General features: G+C 39.9%; 1 protein-coding gene across 1 annotated transcript; it reads right to left on the bottom strand.

Moving 5' to 3' along the window:
- Positions 1-342: 342 nt before the first annotated feature.
- On the bottom strand, positions 343-20,677 carry slc16a5a (solute carrier family 16 member 5a). The gene is made up of 5 exons (XM_078279279.1): positions 20,543-20,677; positions 15,753-16,309; positions 9,194-9,337; positions 5,826-6,665; positions 343-2,064 (listed from the first exon to the last, which is right to left on the bottom strand). The coding sequence occupies exons 2-5, from the start codon at positions 16,204-16,206 to the stop codon at positions 1,808-1,810; spliced, it is 1,695 nt and encodes a 564-aa protein (XP_078135405.1). The 5' UTR covers positions 16,207-16,309; positions 20,543-20,677; the 3' UTR covers positions 343-1,807.
- Between the last annotated feature and the right edge of the window lie 2,731 nt (positions 20,678-23,408).

Here is a 23,408-nt window from a genome sequence, read left to right as displayed (position 1 = left end):
GAGAGGGGGGATGACACGCAGCAAAGGGCCACGGGTTTGGATTCGAAGCCAGGCCACTGCCAACGACTCGCCTACATGGGGCGCACGCTCTACTGGGTGAACTACAGGTCACCCTAGGTCTGTTTAATTGAAACAAAGTGGAAACTGTGCTCAACTGGCACTAACAGGCACCGTGCCAGTCTGGTTCTGGAGCGCATCCAAACACAAAAACATTACTGATGAGGACCTTAAAAGGTGCTCTAAGCAATGTCGCGTTTTTTAGGCTACAACATTTTTTGTCACATACAGCAGATATCTCCTCACTATCCCCTAGCTGCCTGTCCCCTGAACACACTGTACGTGGTCTCTGTAGACAGCCCAGGCTCCACAAACAGCAACAAAAACAAACTGTGGCAACCTGCAACACCAAACATAACAAACAGTGTTCCAGCGTTCCAGCCAATAACCGACGAGAAGGATTTGGGGGTGGGGGTTCGGGGGGTTAGTGCGCGGAAGCACGGAAGGGAGGGGGAGGGGCTGGGATGAGGAGGAGGGAGGGGCGAGCTAGCCTCGTTTTGTTTGAAAATACTTTGAACGTCAACAAGAAGTAACGTCACCCAACATCACTTAGAGCACCTTTAAGATGGTGACCAGGGTTCAAAATTAACTTTTTTTTCCCACCAGCCAAATGGCTAGTGAATGTTCAAATGTTACCAGCCACTCAATCGATTACCATTGTTTTTTTGGCTGGTAGATGGGGCTAATTTTGAACCCTGATGGTGCCTATTACATATGTTGAGGCACTAAGTTGAGGAGTATTCAGAGCTCTATTATATCAGTCCTTAATGCGTTTTCAAGGCACACATATCAAAATGACTACAAACTAATTTTACATACTTCATGTCTGAGGCCAGGTAGGAAAAATATAGAATAATAACACTAGACGTATCCTTTAACTCTTTATAATTAAGCACTCTCTAGGAGCCACTTCCTACTCCACTGTGTTTACCATCACTTCGATTTCACCTATATTTATGTCACTGCTCAGTTTACTTGTTTTTTTCCTCAAAACCACTTGGCCTATACTGTATCGTTCCACAGTAACTAATCAGACTCATTCGGTGTGTTTGTAAGATCAACATTAAACACTCCAGCAAACATTTAGACTGTTTAAACGCATAAATTCAAGCAACTGACAGGATTACATTTCACTGGAATCGTATTTCATATGATTTCACATGACAAATACATTGATTGATTGATGTAACTTGGCTTGATGAAGTGAGATACCTCATATCGTCTCTGTCGGGGGAAAACCTTGCATGTCCAAAGCCGTTCTTTTTCAGGAAATAAAAAAAAAGCTAATTTTAAAATCGTTTCGTTGAGCTATTTACCTCAGACGAAGTCAGACAAAATCGCCTCGTCACTGTTTAAATATTTGTAAAATATGTAAAAGGTGACCAATAGCACCGATTTATGAAAATAGATTTAAATGACGGAATATGGAGATACAAGGTTTCTGCCCCGACAGCGACGATATAGGGTAGCTTGTGTGATCAGGTAGATAAGATCAGCAGCATTTTGTAATAATAAGTGCACATCTCTTCATTTTGGTAAGTAGGATCAAGTGTCTAACTTTGGATAAACTGTGCAAGATTATTCATGTTTGTTTTGACTTTAATGGCGCACCAGATGGCAGAAACTTTGTAACATCTGGCGCACCGAACAAGCCGATCCAAACATGGGAAAATAATCCGCAAAATCTGTCTGAGCCGGAGTGTGATGCGTGTTAAAAGTGTCACACGGTGAGAGCTGGTTCAGAGGCCGGTCATACGCTGTACTCTGCCCCGTTAGACGAGGCCTTGTCTTTGTCTCCCTCTGTGGGAACGCTGATATACTGACAGCCAGGAGCCAAGTCAACAGCTGGTTCAGGTAGAGCGGGGGTCTGACCCTGCTTGGAGAACTCGCTGTCCCTTTTATCCAGCCAGCAAAATGACACCATGAGGAACACAGCGGAGGAGGCAACGACAGCACTGCAGGCAAAGAAGACGTGGAAGTACTGGCCTGTTCTGTCGATCAGGACTCCTACAACAACAACAACAACAAGACAAATCATCAATAACTGGTGATGGATTTCTCACCCATCATTGTATTTTGCATCAAAAAGTGGGCTGGCCGTCGCTCACCAATCAGAGAGAGCAACATTGTTTACCGTTTATTTACAAGGCTTTATGTGGCAAGATTCACCTGCATCTGTCTTTCGCTGCTACATTTTACTAAAACAACATATCAGATAGCTCACAGACCCACATTGGACTTATCACGCCACGCTTCGGTTGTAAATTAGGAAAGAGAGCTTTTAACAGACGGAACTGGCTTCAGGATTCTCTCAAATTAGAACAGCTCGTTTCCATTGGGACGTTCACGATGATACTGTTACACAGGAGACTCCTCTTATTTGCCTACATCAGTGATTCTCATTTGTTTTTATTGTTTATATGTACTGTAAATTTGTGATTGTTCCTTGGCTTAATCTTTTTTTACATGTTGTAATTTAGGTATTGTTTTATGATCAGATTATTTTTATGATCATATTATTTATTTGTACTGTAATTTTTTAGATGGTCCTTATATTACTTTTTATTTGTGCTGTAAACGGGGGCAACATTGGAAAAGAGAGCTTGTATTAATAATAATAACAATAATAATTAATAATAATGTCAGCATTTAATGTTTTAACATTTTATAGGTCTTTACTCTTTTAGTTCAGTTGTCTTCTGTCAAATCCCCTACACTGCTTTTTTAATCTATTGTTGATTTGATTCCTTCTCTTCTAACATCTTATTTCTTTACTTTACTTTGGTTTATCATGTCAGTTGTTTTGTATAACATGTTGTATTGTTGCTTATGTACATTTGGCATTTTGTTATGTACCTTTGACTTTGGCTTGACTTCTGTTTTAAAGATGCTATACTGTATAAATAAACATGACTTGATTTATATTTCTTTTTAGAATCTGTTGTAGATGAATGTAGACCAATACCAGTGTTAAATACATGGGTATTTTAACTGCAATACATAATGCATACAAAATGGGTTTTAAAAAAAATATATAATCATGTTTTATAAACATTTTGTTTAAAAAACAGACAGATATGGATGTTAACGGCAACTTGACTGGTTGGCGGAGGCACACAACCGCGAGGCGGTAATTCTTGTCGGATTTTTAGGAATGGCTTTGAAGCTCAGTACACTTTCTTGCTGCATGTCCATGTTTTCTGTCTACCTGCTGTAGATCTACAGCAGAAATGCCAACTTGAAATAGATTCACTAGAGAACTTACAGGTCACGTGTGCAGTCAGATGACCTGCATGTGTGCCATATTGTTTCCACTTGTTTCTGTTCTGTGAATGGCATAAATACAGGGATAAAACATTCCTCCAGCCCGAGGCTGTTGCTGTAAATAACATACTGTTCTCAGTTAATGTGTCCGGTACACACGGAGAACAAAGACAACAAGTGTGTGCTTCATTCTGAAGTAGTGGAGTTTTAGTTCAGTGTCAACAGAGAAGGGCAGAGGCTGCTTCGTCTCATATGACAGCATGTTTATCTGAGCGCTCATGTAGCCGTGACCAAAGATACAAGTCCCAACAGGATCCCTTCACACATCTGAATGGGTTTGCTCTTTACAACTGACAAAGGGTTAGGTTGTCATCAAAGGAAATATGTTTTGGGTCTGTAAATTCCTTATAATTCTTTAGAAAGTTTTCTACAAAAAAACTTAATTATTTGGTATTTATTCTAGGTTAGTCTATATCCTTCGAGTTCCACTTCCGGGATTGCTCCCGTGCCGCAGGAAATTCCACCAGATGCATGTATTTGCGTTTGCTTCTGCTTTCTATGTGTTGGCATTTTAAACTCTGGTGGATTTGTGAGGACTATTGTTAACTGCTCCTCAGATCTCTGCAGGGTAAATCCAGACAGCTAGCTAGACTATCTGTCCAATCTGTATAAAATAATAAAAAAAAAGAAAAAGAAATGCCAATAAACCAGAGCACGTTTTCCTCCCATCCCCGAATGCTGTGTGGAGTAGCCAGACTCTCCTTCAGCGCGCTTTGGAGGAGGGTCTGGCAAAGCGAGACTAATTATAGTGTAAAGAGAGTTAGTTAGTTGTCCGAATATTTAAGCTGTGTTTAAAAGCAGAGGACTTTTACTGTGCTTCCCCATTTAAATCCAATAAATGTTAAACATTATTCATTCACAATTGTAAACTTTATATTTCTCATTTGTGTAGAATTATATTAACCTGCAGACATATTTCAGCCGACCTGCAGTGCATCGACTAACAGACTCTAAGTCAGTGGTTCCCAAACGTTTTGGCTGCTGACTCCTTAAAATGAAGGAATGTGTACATTGCGACCCTTCATCATCATCATCGGCTGCATGTCTCTACCGGCTGGGACCAAAACATTTTTTTCTGCTTTTCCTTTCCTGTTAATCGTCGCTTGACTCGATTTGTCTTACGCCCCCTTGGGAACCACTGCTTTAGCAATTAATTGGAATGAAATTATCAGAATTGTAACACACACTTTTTTTTAGTACCATTTTATAGCTCTTTCAGGAACCTTCCTATAAATGTGGGACACAGTAGTGTTTCTTTACTGGTTTTGGGAGTTCCATAACTGACGTTTAAGGGCTGCAACTAACGATTATTTTCATTGCCGATTAAACCATTGATTATTTTCTCGATTCATCGATTAGTTGTTTGGTCAATAACATGTCAATCAGTGTTTCCCAAAGCCCAACATGACGTCCTCAGATGTCTTGTTTTGTCCACAACTCAAAATGTCACAGAGGAGTAAAGAAACCCGAAAATATTCACATTTAAGAAGCTGGAATCAGAGAATTTTTCATAAAAAAATGACTCAAACTGATTAATCGATTATCAAAATAGTTGGCGATTCATTTAATAGTTGACAACTAATTGATTCATCTTTGCAGCTCTAAACTCAACCAATGAACCAGTCTTCCTCCAGAGCAGCTCTTCCAGGATTAAAACTGTTTGTACCTAAATCTCCAATCTGCCTGAAGCCTGTAAAAACCAGCTGAGGCAAAATCTTTCTATACTTTGTGATTATAAGATAGTGTGCCCCACATTCTGTAGAAATATTTCTATGATCTAGATGTGTTAGTCTCAGTATAAAAGTTTATAATATATGTGAGTTGTGTTTAGTCATGAGACGTGGTTACAACTCCAGGGAAGACACATTTGAACTCCCTGTACAATGTATAGACCGGGACACACAAAAAATGGTTAGCTTAAGCTTTGATTACATTGTAGTTCAGGAATCTAAAGTGTATGTTAGGAACTGGTTTTCAGTACCAAGCGGAGAGGTGGAACGGCGGAGGGGTGGCTCTTGGCTCAGTGTGTGTGTGTGTGTGTGTGTGTGTGTGTGTGTGTGTGTGTGTGTGTGTGTGTGTGTGTGTGTGTGTGTGAGAACTGAAGAATTTGCCCGGAGACAGAGAGGATGACGCCGTCAAGGGAGAACATAAAAGATTAGGGATATGGTTAGACGAGGTTCACAATTTGAGAGAGAAACTTACTTAATTTTTGGTGTACCCACACGTGTGTATAACTTAAATGCTGGACTTGAGTTAACTTGCTTAACTGAACTCTTCGTCTCAGATTGATCCTTGTGTTCTGGTAAACTTAAGCCCGATGAAAGAAGGCGCGGGAATTAATAAATTGGAGTCAGATTTGACAGGCCTTAGGGCCTTATTTTTACATAATTCCCTAGAATTCCCACCAGATCTCTTCTCTCCATTGCTAAAACTTTGTACGTTACCTGCCAGCGGAGGCCCGATGAGCAGCGTGACGCTCTCCATGATAGCGAGCAGACCTAGAGCTGAGGGGAAGCGGCTCATCTCCACTATCTCCATGAGGACAGTGAACATCAGGGAGCCCACCACGCTCATGGACAGCCCGTAGACCACCACATAAGCCAGCAGCACGGGGAAGCTGGGCCCGATGCAGCAGATGCTGTTACTGAGCCCGTTGACCAGCAAAGCAGCGGAAAATACGTAAATGTGACGCCCTTTGAACCATGACATGCTGAAGAGGATGCCGAAGGGCGGCCGCACCACGATGTTAACCATACCCAGGATGCCGAGCAGCAGCGCGGCCCGGCTCTGCTCCATGTCGTTAGCTGTGGCGTAGGGAACCAGGTAAATTAAAGGCACCACGAACCCAAGCATCATCCAGGTGATGCCTATGGCGTACACACAGTAACGTGTGTTGTAGCAGAGCTGATCAAAGGCCATGTGTTTGCTCAGAGAAGCCCCCAAGGAACTCCATATGCTTCTCATCCTCCCTTTTTCCGTCCTCACAGTTTCCTCCTCGGGCGGAGGGGGTCCGTGGTTCATGAGCGGCTGGCCACGATGCTTGTTGGGCTGCAGGGGCCTCATCACTGCTCCGCACACGCAGCAGTTCAGCAGGACGGCCCCCAAAACAAGGAAACTTCCCCTCCAGCCCAGCTCTGTGTGGAGGTAGTCACCCAGGAAAGGCAGAAAGCACAGTCCCAGCGCTGTGCCCGTGGACGACATCGCGTTGGCGAACGCACGGCGACGCACAAAGTAGTGCCCGAGGATCGTCACCGCTGGCTGGAAGCTGAAGCAGAAACCAAGTCCTGTAACGACGGAAGAAGACATTCAGAGTGATACAACATCAGAGGTAAAAATGTTTATTGATTGAAAAAGCTATGCATGAAAATTAACGTGCAGTACATAAAGATGTGTCCCAGACCAATCTGAAGTATTCTGAACATTTGATTTGTATCTGGTTTATTACAACTTGGGTCTTTATTTCTTAGTTTTTTAGCTACAATTCCTGACGGAAATAAAAAGATTGTGCTCATCAAGTTAGTTGCTGAGATGTTGGAACACAGTGACACAAAGTCAGACCATCAGACAGTTTTAAAGGAGAATTCCGGTCAATTCCAACACGTAGCTCTGTTGTTTTTAAATCCGGTGTTGATACTGCAAGGAGTGCTTCGGAACCGTCTACAAACTACAACACTGAAAAGAGATGCAAACATATTTTCAAAAATAGGCATATGCTTATTTTTTTAAAAAGTGCTGTAGTACAACTAGTAGGAGACAAGTTATAATTGAGGTAAGTGTGGAGACACTACCTTATTTAATCATTAAATTAATAGCCTACATATTTTTGTTGCATCTCTTTTCTGTGTTGTAGTTTGTAGACGGTCCCTAAGCACTCAACTGCCGTCTCAACACCAGAACTAAACAGAGCTGAATTAGCAGAACTTTTATGCATTTCTTTCACATCTACTGCAGTCAGATTCACTGTGTTCACTCAGAAGGAATCACTTCACATGGGTAGGCACTTTTAATGACATTTTGAACATGTTAAGAGGCTAAAGACAAGTTTAAAACTTGCCCTGTTTAAGCCTGTTGGGTGCTAATGCTAGCAGGAGGATAACACGGTGTAGGCAGCACTGATTGTTTTCGTTGTTCTTGCTACTGACAGCACTCCAAATTTACAAAAACAGAGCTATGTGTTGAAATCGACCGGAATTGTCCATTAAACAAAGCCCCAGGTCAGCTAAACTTATTTGGAAGATAAAACGAGAGCAAATGGTAGAATTATTAGTTCCTAAATAGACTTCCTAGTTCAACTATTACTGTATTGTATTTACCGTAGTTTTCCTTAAGGAAGCCTTATTACCTACTTTTCAGATTTACCTTTGAACAAAGTCCTTTAGGTAATCTGGCTGAACTGTAGAGCTGGGCGATATGGAGAAAATCAAATATCATGATATTTTGGACCAAACACCTCGATATATATCGATACTGTAGGGTTGACTATTGGTGCTTTCACAAAATATTTAGACAATGAGATTTTTGACAAATACTCATCAGTAATGTGGATATATATAAGTGGGTAAAGGCAAATAATAGAACAGTTACAATAGTCTGGTAAATTCAGAAAGTTACATCACTTTACAGTAATGCAGCCTTTAAAAACAGGAAAAGACAACATATGCCATATTACGATATAATGATATCCAAAATCTAAGACGATATCTAATCTTGTATCACGATATCGATATAATATCGATATTATATGCCCAGCCCTACTGAACTGTTGGTTTGTTTGCAATCTCTACATACTGTGAATCGTTTTGTTTTTTTATCAAGACTCGCTTTTGAATCGAAAATCGATATTGAATCAAATCGTGACATTTTCTGAATTGTTTCACCCCTAATATATATGTTTTCATTAGTGTATAATCACCTCGTTGTGAATCGTTGGGTTGTCGTTAGCTAAGAATGAGAACCCATATCTATAAAAGAACCGAGTCCTCTTGAACTCGCCATGTTGCACCACCATGTTTCTACAGTAGCCCAGAAAGGACAAACCAAAGCTCGGCTCTAAAGAGGGCCTTCCGTGTTTTTTCATCTAATACGCTCCCCCATGCTTTTATTTTGACATATTTACTTTTAATTCACGTCATCTTTCTTGATTTCTTTCTTCAAAAAGGTAAAACGAAAATATGAACTTGTAGAAAAACTAAATTAGGCCGTGTTTTGAATTTGGCTTTCTCGTTTGAAACAAAAAACAAATAACCCACATGACTTCTGTTTTTGGTTTCCAACGATAAAACGAATTGAACACGAACGTTTTCATTCTTCGATCCAAAAAGAATAACGATAAAAGGAACTGCCAAAAACCAAAAACGGGCTGTTTTTGATCGATTTGTTCGTTTTTTGATTCTGACACCAGAAACGTTTTTGTTGTTGTTTTGTTTTTCATTTTCTAATTACAAATGAATAACGGATTATCCAATGATACCCTGAGCCGATCCGCAACCTCACAGACAGCTGCCACTAAATCCTACACACTGCTCCTTTAACTTTAAAGCTGCATTCACTGATTTCTCTGACCACTTGGTGGCAGAAAACAACTGTAACACACGTTTGCTTTATTAAATTGTCATTGCTAATGCCTGTTTTACACATGGAGCAACGTTAGCTTTCATGTGGAGTCATGTTTTTGTCCAATATTTCTGGTTTTGGTCGCCGTTAACTCCAGATGTTCAGCTGGTCTCTGACTGCTGTTCGGTGCTGGCCAGGTAGAGGGCCGTTGTTCATCAGGTGTCAGCTGGGGTAATAAATCTGCTGAATGTTTGCTGACCTGTGATAACCCCGGCTGTGATGTAGAGCTGTGTGATGGACTGGGTAAATGAACTGGCAGCCATTCCCAGCCCACTCAGGACGCCGCCCAACATGACCGTCGCTCGGCAACCAAGTTTCTCCACCAGCACGCTACAAAAGGGACCTGTGGATCAGATGTAATGCTCTTAGTTTATTGCACACTGGAGCAGGAACGGACAAAGGCGAGGTCTCTGCTGATGGTGTTTAGCTGTAATCTGTACCGGATGAATGAAAGCATGACTGAACATATTCTCTCTCTCTCTCTCTCTCTCTCTCTCTCTCTCTCTCTCTCTCTCTCTCTCTCTCATATATATATATATACTATATATATATATATATATATATATATATAGATAGTGTTTGACTCAAGTTTAGCAGTTAGTTGACCCATATAACTGTAGTTTTTGTTACGCTAGTATGAAAATAAGCTGCGCTGCAGGGCAAATGTATCGGTTACTATCATCCATCCCTCAATTTGCCTGAAGAGAAAGTTTCACATTCAGTATTCTGGGGTATATTGGTTAAAGGTCACCGACGCCTTTGTTGTTAGGCAACAGGGCTGCAAGGTAGTGACGGGGATAATACCTGGACCTGCTGAACCTTAGTGTTCTCAGACTAAGGTTTGCTACAGTATCCTCAAAGATCAAACATTGAAAACATCACAAATAATACTATTCTGTATCTACTTAGGCAGTAAAGTGCACAAACCCTCCTCCTCCTCCTCGCCATCTCCTGCCTCTATAAGACTAATGTGCAATAACTTGATTTATGTATTTTACTAGTTCAATTTTGCTATTTTATATTTTCTTTGTCATTTGTACTATCATTCGGAGAGCTGCTAAACTGTGTTTTGTTGTTGTGAAACAATGACAATAAATATATATTCTATTCTACTTGTTTTAAGTCTGTATTTTACTTCTAGGTGAACTAACATTATAGTTTCAATTGCTGCTGAATCCTTTCTTCAACCCACAGAATTCACAGTGGAGGCGGTTCTGTCCACGTCAACATGAGCAGCTCAAACTTTTGTGCAGCGTGATGAAGATAATCCAGAGACCCTTGTCACATTTCTGTCTGCTCAGGGAAAGATCAGAGCATTCCTGTCTGCAAAAACCCTGAAGAAGTATTCAGATCCTTTACTTGTGGGAAAAATACTAATACCACACTGTAAAAATAGTCTGTAACAAGTAAAAGTCCTTTTACTTAAGTAAAAGTACGAACATATCAGGAAAATGCACTTAAAGTATTACAAGTAAAAGTACTCAATGCAGAAAAATCCCTACATTTTAGAAACTGGAAACAAAACAGTAATGGTCTAATCATTTCAGCTGTACTTGTAGGCTGTTATACTGTTATATTGTTGGTAGTTTAATTTATAATAAAACATCGTAGTTTATAAACTACATGTGTTTTGTGTGCAGAAATCTTAATGTGCAATGTAACTAGTAACTAAAGCTGTCAGATTAATGTAGTGGGGTAAAAAGTACAATATTTCTCTATGAAGTGTAGCGGAGTAGAAGTAGAAAGTGGCATGAAAAAAAGTACAAATTTGTACTCATGTACAGTACTTAAGTAAATGTACTTAGTTATATTCCACCACTGCAGTTATCATAGCCACAATCCTAAAGTTCTGTCTTTATAAACTGGACTATAAAAAAAGACCTCTTTGCTCAAGAGGTGTGTGTGTGTGTGTGTGTGTGTGTGTGTGTGTGTGTGTGTGTGTGTGTGTGTGTGTGTGTGTGTGTGTGTGTGTGTGTGTGGGCTTGTTTAACTATAATCGTGGGGTCCAAAAACCGGTATCCAGGCAACCGGTATTCAGTCCAGTATACTTGTGAGGTCCCGACAGCTTTGTGGGGCCAAAATGCCGGACCCAACAACTTCAAAGGGCTGTTTGAGGGTTAAGACTTGGTTTTAGGATTAGGGTTAGAATTAGGTTATGGTTAGGGTGAGGGTAAGGGTTAAGGTTAGGCATTTAGTTGTGATGGTTAAGGTTAGGGTAAGGGGCCAGGGAATGCATTATGTCAATGACGGGTCCCCACAAAGATAATGCCACAAACCTGTGTGTGTGTGTGTGTGTGTGTGTGTGTGTGTGTCTGAATAATACTTGACTCCATTAAGCTGTTTAGCCCTAAGGGCCACTGGTTCCTACTGAAGACTACTGAAGTAAATCATTAACAACGGCTCCCAAATATATGATTTCTATTTTTAAATAGGTTCAGTATATTTCCTAAAACAGCTGGTCACTGCAGTTTTTATCAAACGTTTCTCAAAAAGGAGGAAATAGTGCACTTGTTGGGTTAAGCGGGTTAATCCACATTTGGTGCTCTAGTACAGTAAGTATTTGTGGCAGCAGGACAGCAGGTTTTCGATAACAATGACACAGAGTAATGAGATATATCACGGTTTGGATACACACACATTTACTTAGTTGGTTTTGGTCTTTTCATGTTTGTTGACAATAAGAGAAATACAGATGATCACCAGATGTATCCTCTAAATGTAAACTTCAAAAACAGAATGTAGGATGCCTTCAGTGACCCCTGCAAGTTGTTGGTATTCAGATTAGTCATTTCAGAAACATTTTTCAAACTAATTTTAAAGGCCAGCTTTTATGCAATCATTTGAGGTGCCTTTTAGTAATCATGATCTTTTCAAAAGGTTAATATTTCATCATTTATTTCATCCTTTTCATCTAATCATACATTTATATTTTCGTACAGTACATTTCATATTTAATGTTAAAGAAAAATTCTGACGCTGGATGTGGCGAGGGATAAAGGTCGAAATCTGTTCACATGTTAATAATATATAACTTATTGTGCCACATGTGAGCCAAAAAAAAGTGCTTTCTGTTGTATTTTCAGAAATGGAGGGAGGAAAGTAGAAGGAACCTAAGACACGGACCAGTTCGGATTGTTCTGTACAGAAAAAGGGTGCAGGAGGTAATTACTGAGCACCGCCCACAGATAAACTACACTTCACACGGTAATGTATGTTAACATGGGGGGGGGGGGTGTGGCTTAACACTTTTGCAAGGCACTGTATCACATCCCATCAGGGGCTGAACCTAGAATCGCCACTGGCACCAAGATATCCAATAACATCTCTGTTTTTAATAACAATAAAATCATCCTCGTCACAGAATCTACATTCTGCTTCACACGGACGGAAACATGACGTTAGCAAAATAAATAAAGCGGTCACCTTGGCCTTCTATGATGACTTTATTTGCCATTTAACAGCACTACTTCCTGTTTCATGCAAGTTACATAATGCGTCATTGAGGAAGGAAGTTGATATTACTGAGGGGAGAGATGGCAGCTTTGTGCACACTGAGGACTTGTGCACTGACAAAAAGGATCAAGTAGTCTTCGTAAAACGATCAGCAGACTAATATGTGTGGTCATAACACACATTTTATGATCCTTATCAGCCTCTCTTAATGTTCCCTTTCCTCACAGCTGTATTAAGTTATATGTTAACTGTTGTTGCTGCTTCATTAAAACAGAGTAGGGCTGCAACAAATGATTATTTTTCATTGTTGATTAATCTGTTGGTTATTTTCTTGATTAACAGATTAGTTGTTTGGTCTATAAAATGTCAGAAAATGGTGAAAAATGTGGATCAGTGTTTCCCAAAGCCCGAGATGACGTCCTCAAATGTCTTGTTTTGTCCACAACTCAAAGATATTCAGTTTACTGTCACAGAGGAGAGAAGAAACTAGAACATAGTTGCAATCAGAGAATTTCTAAATGATTAATCAATTATCAAAATAGTTGGCGATGAATTTAATAGTGGACAACATTTGATATATCAATTAATCTTTGCAGCTATAAAACACAGAATGGCTTTTATTGTGAAGCAGTCACAGGAAATGTTATTACCATCACTAAGTGTTAGTGCTAACGAGGAGCGTTCGTCAAAAAAACATCTATGAAACGTGACTAACAGTAATGTTCTGCATTCAGTGGAGTTTGCATGTAGAAGAGAAAAAAGAAAGAGCTGTACCAGTGATCTGTTGCCACCAGCCGAACAACCAAGACTGAAATCCTAAAGATTAGAGCTTTAACAGAGCTCCAGACGGCGACCAAATGGTCGCATTTTGCGACCAAAATTTGAGTGTGCGACTGAATTTTACATCCAGTCGCACATGTGCGACCAGTACATTTGCCCCCTTTTTTACACGTTAAACGTCGAAATTTCGGTACCTGACAGCGCGTAAGCTCAAGCTTATCTGTCCTCTCTGAAAATTGACAGAGAGCGGAGCTCTGACACAAACACACACACTCGCACACACACGCATAGCTGCGGACGGTGCAAACTACGTCGGCTCTGCAGTTTTGTTGAAGTCACAGTGAGTCACGGAAATTCAAGTTTAGTTACAGTTTTTCAAAACTTCACGCAGACAGCGTTTGCTGCGATATGATATTAATGGAGAGCCGAAAGCGGTCGCGGTGCTGTTGACCTTAACACTTCCTAAGCAGGCACGACAGTGGTTTCTGTGCCCTGGTGACTGACTGACAGGCTGAGGTTGTAAGGCAAGGCAACTTTATTTCTACAGCACCTTTCAGCAACAAGGCAGTTCAAAGTGCTTTACATGAAACATTAAAGAGCAATTAAAAACAGGCTAAAAAATAATAATATACAAATACAAGAATAAAAGTTACCGTGAGTAAGAAATGAATAATTATTCAGTTTAATAGGTTGTAGGGATGGGTTTGGGAGGAGGAGGATTTTGTTTAATTAATAAAATAACAATGTTCATAGGATAAATAGGTTTGACAATAATTTTTTACAACTGAAATTAATGTTTTGTAATTATAGAGGGAAAGTACCAAAAAAAAGGTACCGTTGGGTAACGGAACCGATATCTGTTCAGTAGCCTAAACAATGCATGTTTCATTTGAAGTTGAATTCATTGTAATTGTAGACTAGAGCTGGTATATATATATATATATATAATTTTTTAGTTTTTCAAGACAGCGATGGTGCTGTCGGTTAACCTTCTATGTTGCATCTTCAAAAGTGACACTGAATTTGAAACAGCACATTGTAATTTCTGCATCTATTATCAAAGTATTTATTAGTAATACAGTGGAAAGTAGTAGAAATGTGAATATTTGGTTAGCATGTTGATTTACAGTGTGTGCCCCTAAAATTTTCAGTTGGGGGCCACTGTGCTCCTAGTGAAAAAAGTTAGTCTGGAGCCCTGTTTAAAGAACCCTAACTAACATTTTTCTTTATTAAACAGCATCTAATATTTAGTTCTTGTAAATAAAATATGACAAATACTGTGCCTAAAAGTCTTCTGAAAGCCCCAAAGTATGAAACGTCAATATTTTATGTTTGCTCACATTAGCCACTAGGGCAGAAAGTTCATGGGAGCCATGAGCGCCCTGACAGCCGTGCCCCCTCAAAAAATGAAATGCCCTATGGCACATTGGCCTTGATGCCCCAGCTGATTTCACAGCTTTCTTCTCTGCCTCTTACCTGTCAATATGGTAGACACAGATGTCTTTTGTTAAGATTCTGAATTAATATCGGGCAACATCAAGTGAAATGCTGCACACGTAACCAGCTGTATCGGAAGTTTGACACAAATCCAGCATCGCCCAACTATCGAATTCATCCCGATGCCGCAAAGCTGTGACTGAGTAAACTTCTGAGAAGAGAAGCTCAACTGAGCTGAGGTAGTTGTGGTATGATAAATTAGCAAACGAATAAGAAGAGAAACTGGCTTTGCTCGTATATCGCTACAACATTGACTAAGCTGTCCCAGTCGCTTAAGAAGTGTTACGTGCCTAACGAGTATCATAGCTAAATGTTTGTAACATTAATGTTAACAAACGTAACGTTACCCTCAAGTTGTCTATATAGTAGTCTTGCTTCGCCAGACCCTCCTTCGGGACGCTTTGGAGGAGGGTCTGGCAAAGCGAGACTACCCTCAGGTTAAATTAATTATTTACATGGACTTAAAATCAGTGTTTTATTCGATGGCCTTCCTGCCCTGGCATTTAGCTTATTTAGCATTTAGTGGCCCTAAACACTAAAAGCCAAGTGGCCTTGCCCCTAAAATAATAACATTCCAGGCCTGTAAGTCCCCATAAGCCACCGGACATACCAGACCAAGTGAGGCTGAAGCAGCAACACCGCTCAGTGTATTTACTTACAAAGGTGCGTTTTATTGCTTAGGAGTTCAACTTTTCATCTGGAAAGGAATGAATGTCTTTAAATCAACACCAGCACAGCAAGAGAGTTGAAAATATGCACAAATTCTCTGTCACAGGTTTCACATTTTCACCGAACAACAGCAGGTAGGAATTTAAGTTACCCTGAGGCTGGGGAGCATTAAAGGACAACTTATTACACATCTAATAATATTAATATCATTGTAGTTGATGATAAGTGATAAAACTCTGCAAAATCCCCAAATAATATTGTGGAATTATTCAAACTAAAAACATATTATGTATCATAAAGTTACACATTAACTAAATGGAGAACAGAGCCCAGTTTATTTCCTGCTCTGTCTACTTTACCTCCTGCGTGAAGCACTGACGTCATGATGGACGGCACCCAGGAGGTCTCACTGTTGGAGGCGTGGAACTCATTCTGCAGGTCGGTGTAGAAGATTCCCACACAGGAGGGGAACGCCAGGGTCAAAGCCAGGACTATGATGGTGGCCGCCAGCACCACCCAGCCCCAACCGCCATCTGGAGCTGTGACTGCTCCCGTTACAGGCGCAGAGTCTCTGCATTCATTTCCCTGAGCCCCTTCCTCAGATTCACCGTCGTTGGCCTCTTGAACTTTCTCCATACCGTCGTTGGCCCCTTGAACTTTCTCCATACCGTCGTTGGCCCCTTGAACTTTCTCCATACCGTCGTTGGCCTCTTGAACTTTCTCCATATCGGCGCCGGCCGGCTCCAGGTCCTCGGAGGCCTCTGAGTGAAGGCACCGATCACTCGTCCCTCTGATTCCATTTCTCTGAGTCATTTTCTGCTCTGCAGTTCAGGAAAGGCTCCTGTGTTAGCTTTGCAGGGTGTGTAATTACTTTTGTTGTCCATGACACTGTAAATGCCGCGACATTCAGGGAAACCTGTAATGATAAAGCAAACAATCCGGTCAATCAGGTTGTGTAGAGCAGCTGAAGTGGTGAAAGGTTTTTACGGGCGGTGGTCCAATGATCCCCTGACCCAGTTTTGAGTGAAATATCTCAACAACTGTTGGATGGATTGCAATGAAATTTAGTACAAACGTTCATGTTCCCCTCAGGATTAATTGTTAATACATTTTTTGTATTTTCAACTTATAAATCATGGATGTATAAGTTGAAAATACAAAAAATACTTTGGAGAAAGAACAACAACGGTGAACAGTAAGTGCAGCAGTGTTGGGGAGTAACGGAGTACATGTACCGGCGTTACGTATTCAGAATACAAATGATGAGTAACTGTATTCTGTTACAGTTAGTACCAGCAACCAACTTCCTTTCAGCGTCCAAATGACTCCACCTCCAACCTGAAGAAGCATCTTAAAGTAAGTTATTTTTTTTTATTAGCCAAGGTATAGTCGTCACCTTGCTATTTTATAGTTGACGTGCGACTTTACATTCTCCTACATGCTGATTTACTATGCCCAGAGACATTGAAAGACTAGCCCAGTTTGACATGTTAGCTAATGTTACCTAAAATTAGCTCATGGTAGCTTAGACTGCGGTTAGATTTTTGTAGTATGCAGTTCAGGACTACAAATACAACAATCTATCTGCTTGTTCAGGTACACATTCAGCCAGTTGGAACAGAAGAACACACCAGAATAGGCCTGTGTAGTAAGCTGTACGTGATGGTCGCATTCCTACTTATAAAATGCAATTCAATGTGGAAGTAATCCAAGTATTCAGAATACGTTACTCAGATGGAGTAATGTAACGGAATACGTTACAAATTACATTTTTGAGCATGTATTCTGTACTCTGTAACGGAATACGTTTTGAAAGTATCCTTCCCAACACGGAAGAGCAGGGATTTATTATGTTGGAGCGAAGACGAGGTGGAACTGTTATTGAAAGGTCTGTAAGCTAACTAACCGATAAGACTGACGGACATGGTTGACGTTTCCAAAGGTCTCCGTTTGTGTCTGTCCAGACTACAAAACAACCCCGGAGTTTTCAAACCAAAACGAAGGACAGCAGAATTTCCAAAAGTCTCCGTTTTATGGGCTCGTAAACACCGTAGTAGTGTGGACGTGAGGCGTAAACGTAGCAAAAGATTTTCGTTTTTAAACCAAAACATAGTAGTGTAGATGTAGCCTAGTAAGTTGCAGGCTGTAACAATTAAACAATGAGCTAAAAGAAGAGCTCTGTAGAGCTGAGATATACTGCAGAGTCAGGTGATTTCTCTGTCGGTTCCTCACTACGAAGGACACCTTTCACATTACACACATTTGATTTATTGTTAATACAAACATATTGATTAAAGCAGCTTTAATAGAGTTTTCCAGGAGCAAACAGAAGACTAATCCGGAGGTTTGGAGCCTGACGACACAATCTTTCTTCAGCCTACGAACACACAGGTGTACGGAGAGAGGTAAACAGTAGTCAATGGAACAATGACTGCCTGTTCTTTAAAAGGAAGCAATAAAATACAGTAGGTAACAGGTGCAGGGAAACCAGTGCTCAAATCTTCTGGCGGCCATGTTTTGTACAAGCTGGAGGCGATCAGTTCATTTCTGAGGTCATCCAAGTTACAGTAATCTAAACAAAGGCTTCCTAAAATCAAAGAAATTACCTAATCTTGGCAATGCTCCTGAGACGGCAGATGGTCGACTTTGTTTTGTTACTAAAATGTTTAAAGAAACTTCAGTCAGTCTTGAACCAACCTAATATTTGGGGGGGCGGGGGCGGGGAGGAACTGGCAAAATATTTTAAATTTGACTTTTTACATTGAACTTTACATTTTCAAATTATCATTTTACATTTCAACTTTCAGTTTCCTTTTTCTTTTTTAAATGCTATTATGGCATGATTTTTCCTAGTAGAGTAGTAAAATAATAATATTTTTAATCTGATTTCGCTTCGTTTTCTCTTTGGACTTTCAATTTGAATTATGAATAAATATTTCCCCCATAGGTTTGAGGCACCGAGTGCTAAACGGCTTCCCGTCTCCACCCTTTTCCTCTTGTCCTCTATTCATGTTTGATAAACTTTGCCTCCATTTTTTTAGCCGCATTACCACGGAGACCACACCGCACTCTCGCTTTTTGGCAAAGACACGCCCTACTTTGCATCTGATTGGCTAGAACTCGTTTCATTGGTAGGTGGGAGTTCGATGATTGGTTAAACCCAGCACAACAAATCCCATGTGGACTTTTTAATGTATTTATTTTTCTAAAACAGTCATATGCCAGAAATCCGGCACCAGGCCCGAGTACTTTAAGCCCTGCGTTAGTTAGGGCTGGTTCCTCTCATATGATTGGTAGGTGAAATCAATAAAATATGCAAGTTCCCAATTATTTTTTTTTCCCTCACGGCCACACACCAGAGATCCGGTACGGTGCCGGAATACTGTAAACCCTGAAGATGTCTGCTGGGTTAAATATGTCTGCGAGTGGATGCAAAGAGAATCTGGCTGAGACAAACATGCACTTGTGAAAACCCTTGTGAATGAATGGTCTTCTGTGCAAATGCTCCGGTAGATTTTCCGCCCCAAAGACTGGTTATATAATTTCCAGATGTACCAATGACTGAGCAGAGCAACATCTCCCCAGATTATTCTCCTGAGAATACAGCTCTTGGCTAATGTCACTGCCACTGTGCTCGGACATATTGCACATATTCACTGTACAGATATGAGAGTAGTATCAATCTTCTCACCCAAAAACAAATGCCAAACTTTTCCTCAAAAAAATAGGAGTTTAAGGTGAGACAATACAAGCAAATATCTGATTGGTTGGTTAATTTGTGTTTCATGTGCTGGTCAATTTAGAGATTTGAGGCTCTTCTGCTTCCATAACATGTCTTCTTTCAGACTAGTGGGAAAAAACATCCAAAATACACATTTAGGTGTTTGTTTAACTACTTTGTCTGTAGATTTCTCCTAAATTCACCAACAGTTAGCATTAAATAATGCCTCATTTGCATATGTAAACATAACATTTCTAAAAACTTGTAATACAAAATAATTGTCAATCATAACAACAATCTAATGGTGGTATCTATTAGTATATATTTTTGACCCTATTCACCTGTAGTGAATAGTATTTCAAAATGTCTGAATTTTACAATCCTAAAATAAAAAAACATTTCATAAAACTTGTAATATAAAAAATGATAGTCTTACTGTAAGTATCTGAATAGAGCAGCTGCAGTATTTGTCATTGAAATGGAAAATGCAAATTCTCAAATTTTTCTGTTGCTTTTGCACAAAGTTGCTTTTGTAATGTTGAATATCAACTGGGGAAGTTTTATGATATCTATTAGTTGATTAGTTTTTTTATACCCTATTTACCTGTAGTGTCTCCTCTTAAAGTGATTTTTTTGTACAAAAGACAGAACATTTTTCATCTAGATGTTTAGAAGAGTCTTTGAGGGTTGTGGAAATAAATTCAGAAGAGCGTTAAGTGTTCAGAAACAACCTTCTGGGCCAGAACAAAAGCACACAAAAGTATGTGGACAGGGCCGGGGTGTCGACACACCTTTGGCCATGTAGAGTGACTATCTTATGTCGTCCCTCCTTCATATTCCTCTTCCTCCTCAGAGTGTGTAATGGATCAGTGTGGGGTAAAAAAGGCCTCACATATCTCTGCAATCTGACCCACCAAGGCATGATTTTACTCGTTCACCTCCTGCACTCTCTCCTGCAGCTATATGTCCTTTTGCACATAATACATAAATGTCCCTAAGGGTGTTTTGTAAGGAGAACTCTCCGCTGGTAAGTAAATGTGATGCTGAGCAGAGGATCCTTCCTGTGGGACAGCCCATGGAGGGATGAGAGCGCTGCTGATGTCATATAGTATAATTTGTACACTCATCAGCATACAATATTAACTATTTTTAAACGCGCAAGCTTTTTTTTACACATTCACCCACGTGGCAACTGTTAATAATTTCAGCTTGTTTGCGGATGACAAGCATCTAAACACGGTCCAGACTCCTTCACAGCCCCATTATATCAAATTACATATATTATATAATATTACATTTATTGTGTTCGCATCAGTGTGCTTTCACTCTAACGGATAAACATCACTTGCGGAGTGAAGATGAAGCGATTCAAACATCAATATCTTCCTTGAATTTATATAAATAGGCTATATAAAAATAGCAAATCACCTTGTTTATGTTGCTTGTTGTCGTCCAGCTTCCCGTCAGTCTCTACACACACAGGCGCGGTCGCTCCTCGATGACTACCGGGGAAGTAGCTACACGCTGTCTGGCCGAGCTGGGGTCTGCTCCTCGGCACGGAGATCCGAGGTGGGAGGAGACTGACGAGGCCGAAGTGTGCAGGCCCCGCCCAGCCCTACTGCACCACACACAGGCGGCAGTTCTCATGGGTGTGTGTGTGTATATACAGTTGTGTTCAAAATAATAGCAGTCCAACATCACTAACCTCATAAATCAATATTTTTGGTAGAAGTGATATTTCTACATGGCAAATAATTTACTAGTAAGTGTTGTAGAGTCATAGAAAAGCAACAGACATGCATGCTGCTCATTCTGTGTAACTTAATCTGTAATTGAAAGGGGCATGTTCAAAATAATAGCAGTGTTGTGTTCAGTTAGTGAGGTGATTGATTCTGTGATATGATCCATATTTAAGGAAGGAAGGAAGCAAATGTTGTGCATGCTGGTTATAGTGCATTTCACACTGAAATACTCAGCAAAATGGGTCGTTCCAGACATTGCTCTGAGGAACAGCGGACTTTGATTAAAAAGTTGATTGGAGAGGGGAAAACATATAAAGAAGAAAATGATTTCAAATGCCTTGAAATGGCATCCAAAGCCTGAACGACGTGGGAAAAAACGGCCAACTACCATTCGAATGGATCGAAGAATAGTCAAAATGGCAAAGGCTCAACCAATGATCAGCTCCAGGAAAATCAAAGAAGACTTAAAGTTACCTGTGAGTACAGTTACGATCAGAAGAAGGCTACGTGAGGCAAAGCTATCAGCTAGAAGCCCCCGCAAAGTCCTATTGCTGAAAAAAAGACGTACTGAATAGGTTGAAATTTGCCAAAGGACACATTGACTGACCAAAGGAGAAATGGGGCAACATTCTGTGGACTGATGAGAGCAAAATTGTTCTTTTTGGGTCTAGGGGCCGCGGACAGTTTGTCCGACGACCCCCATGCACTGAATTCAAGCCACAGTACACCGTGAAGACAGTAAAGCATGGTGGTGCAAAAATTATGTTATGGGGATGTTTCTCATACTGTGGTGTTGGGCCTATTTAATGCATACCAGGGATTATGGATCAGTTTCAATACATCAAAATACTTGAAGAGGTCATGTTGCCTTATGCTGAAGAGGAAATGCCTTTGAAATGGGTCTTTCAACAAGACAATGACCCAAAACACACCAGTAAGCGAGCAAAGTCTTGGTTCCAGATGAACAAGATTGATGTTATGGAGTGGCCAGCCCAATCCCCAGACCTCAATCCCCAAGTTTATGAACCCATGCTGAAGTTGAATAAAATCATCTGTTGGAAATTGATCTTAATGCCTTAATTAAAAGAAATTGGAAAAATCCAACCTTTAAGGACACCAATTTTCTTTGTGAATGAATAATGTATCGTAAATAAATAAATGTTCTTCCTTAAAATACAGGGGGCATAAGTCAGTACACCCCTATGTTAAAGTCCCATAGAGGCAGGCAGGTTTTTATTTTGAAAGGCCAGTTATTTCATGGATCCAGGATACTATGCATCCTGATAAAGTTCCCTTGGCCTTTGGAATTAAAATAGCCCCCCATCATCATCACATACCCTTCACCATACCCCCCCATCATCACATACTCTTCACCATACCTAGAGACTGGAATGGTTTAATTTCAGTTAGCCTAATAGCTGGTTTGATTTGCATTGAGAGATGATTTTATGGAAAGTACCCCATGCCAATCTCTAGGTATGGTGAAGGGAATGTGATAACGTGGGGCTATTTTAATTCTGGGTTCATAAACTTATGAGCACCACTGTATATATATATATATCACATCCATTGTAGTAAGTAGAGATATTCTAAGCCTTCCTTTGTATGGTTTATGAACTTTTTTCACTGTTTTTACTAGCCTACTGATTAGTTGTTTTTTTTCTCAATTTGCTTCTGCTTTAGGTGCAGTTGATATATGCAAAAAAACACGTGAAATTTATGTTTTATTTTGAAAAGCATTACTCTTAATGTGAAATATTACACATATCAGGGTATTTTTCAGGGGAAAACACATTTTACGTGACGTTTTTATCACAAATGTCCACAAATGAAATACTTTTCACACAATGTCCTAAATTTCACAACCAAATGTGCCTACATGTGAATTTGCACAACTGACCACTTTCACGTACTGCCAGAGGTATCTAATCATGTAGTTTTGAGATATCGGTCACTGAGAAATAGTTTCTAGGGTTAGGGTGTGTTGCTGTTGAGTCTATTACCGTGAAATTATTTAGTGTTTTGAGCAGTACACATACAATTTAATTCACGTTCTTTGTATTGAAGTTGTTTCAGAGGCAGATATCTCAAATCCAAAACTATCTGCATGGCTGAAAAGAACTAAGAACATGTGTGTGATATAGGTGAACTGACCCTTTAAAGGATAAAGAATAAACATCTTAATATTGACTATAATGTATGTTACCTTAAACTGAGTACTCTACCCCTGACTGCACTGTGAGCAATATAAATATATGCAAATAATTAAGTAGTAAAATATTCCTGGTTTCAAAGGAGGTTATAGGTAAAAATGTTCTTGTAACAATGCATCGTGAATCGGTTAAAAATCAATACAAATGGGTAAAGATTACAACCGGTTGATATAAAAACTGAATCACGATGCAATTTTTTAAACGTCCTAGGGCGTAATCTACTTTAGATTTGACTTGTTTGACTTCAGACGTCACTACGTCTTCTTAGTTTATCTGAAGAGATTTCTTTCTATTTAGTTAATTTGATGTGATTTGTTTGAGAAATATAATCTAATCACT

This window comes from Sander vitreus, chromosome 21, assembly GCF_031162955.1.
Source record: "Sander vitreus isolate 19-12246 chromosome 21, sanVit1, whole genome shotgun sequence".
In the NCBI taxonomy this organism is placed as follows: domain Eukaryota; kingdom Metazoa; phylum Chordata; class Actinopteri; order Perciformes; family Percidae; genus Sander; species Sander vitreus.
The sequence above is the reverse complement of the archived record's forward strand: the minus strand, read 5'-3'. Positions and strand labels throughout refer to the sequence as shown.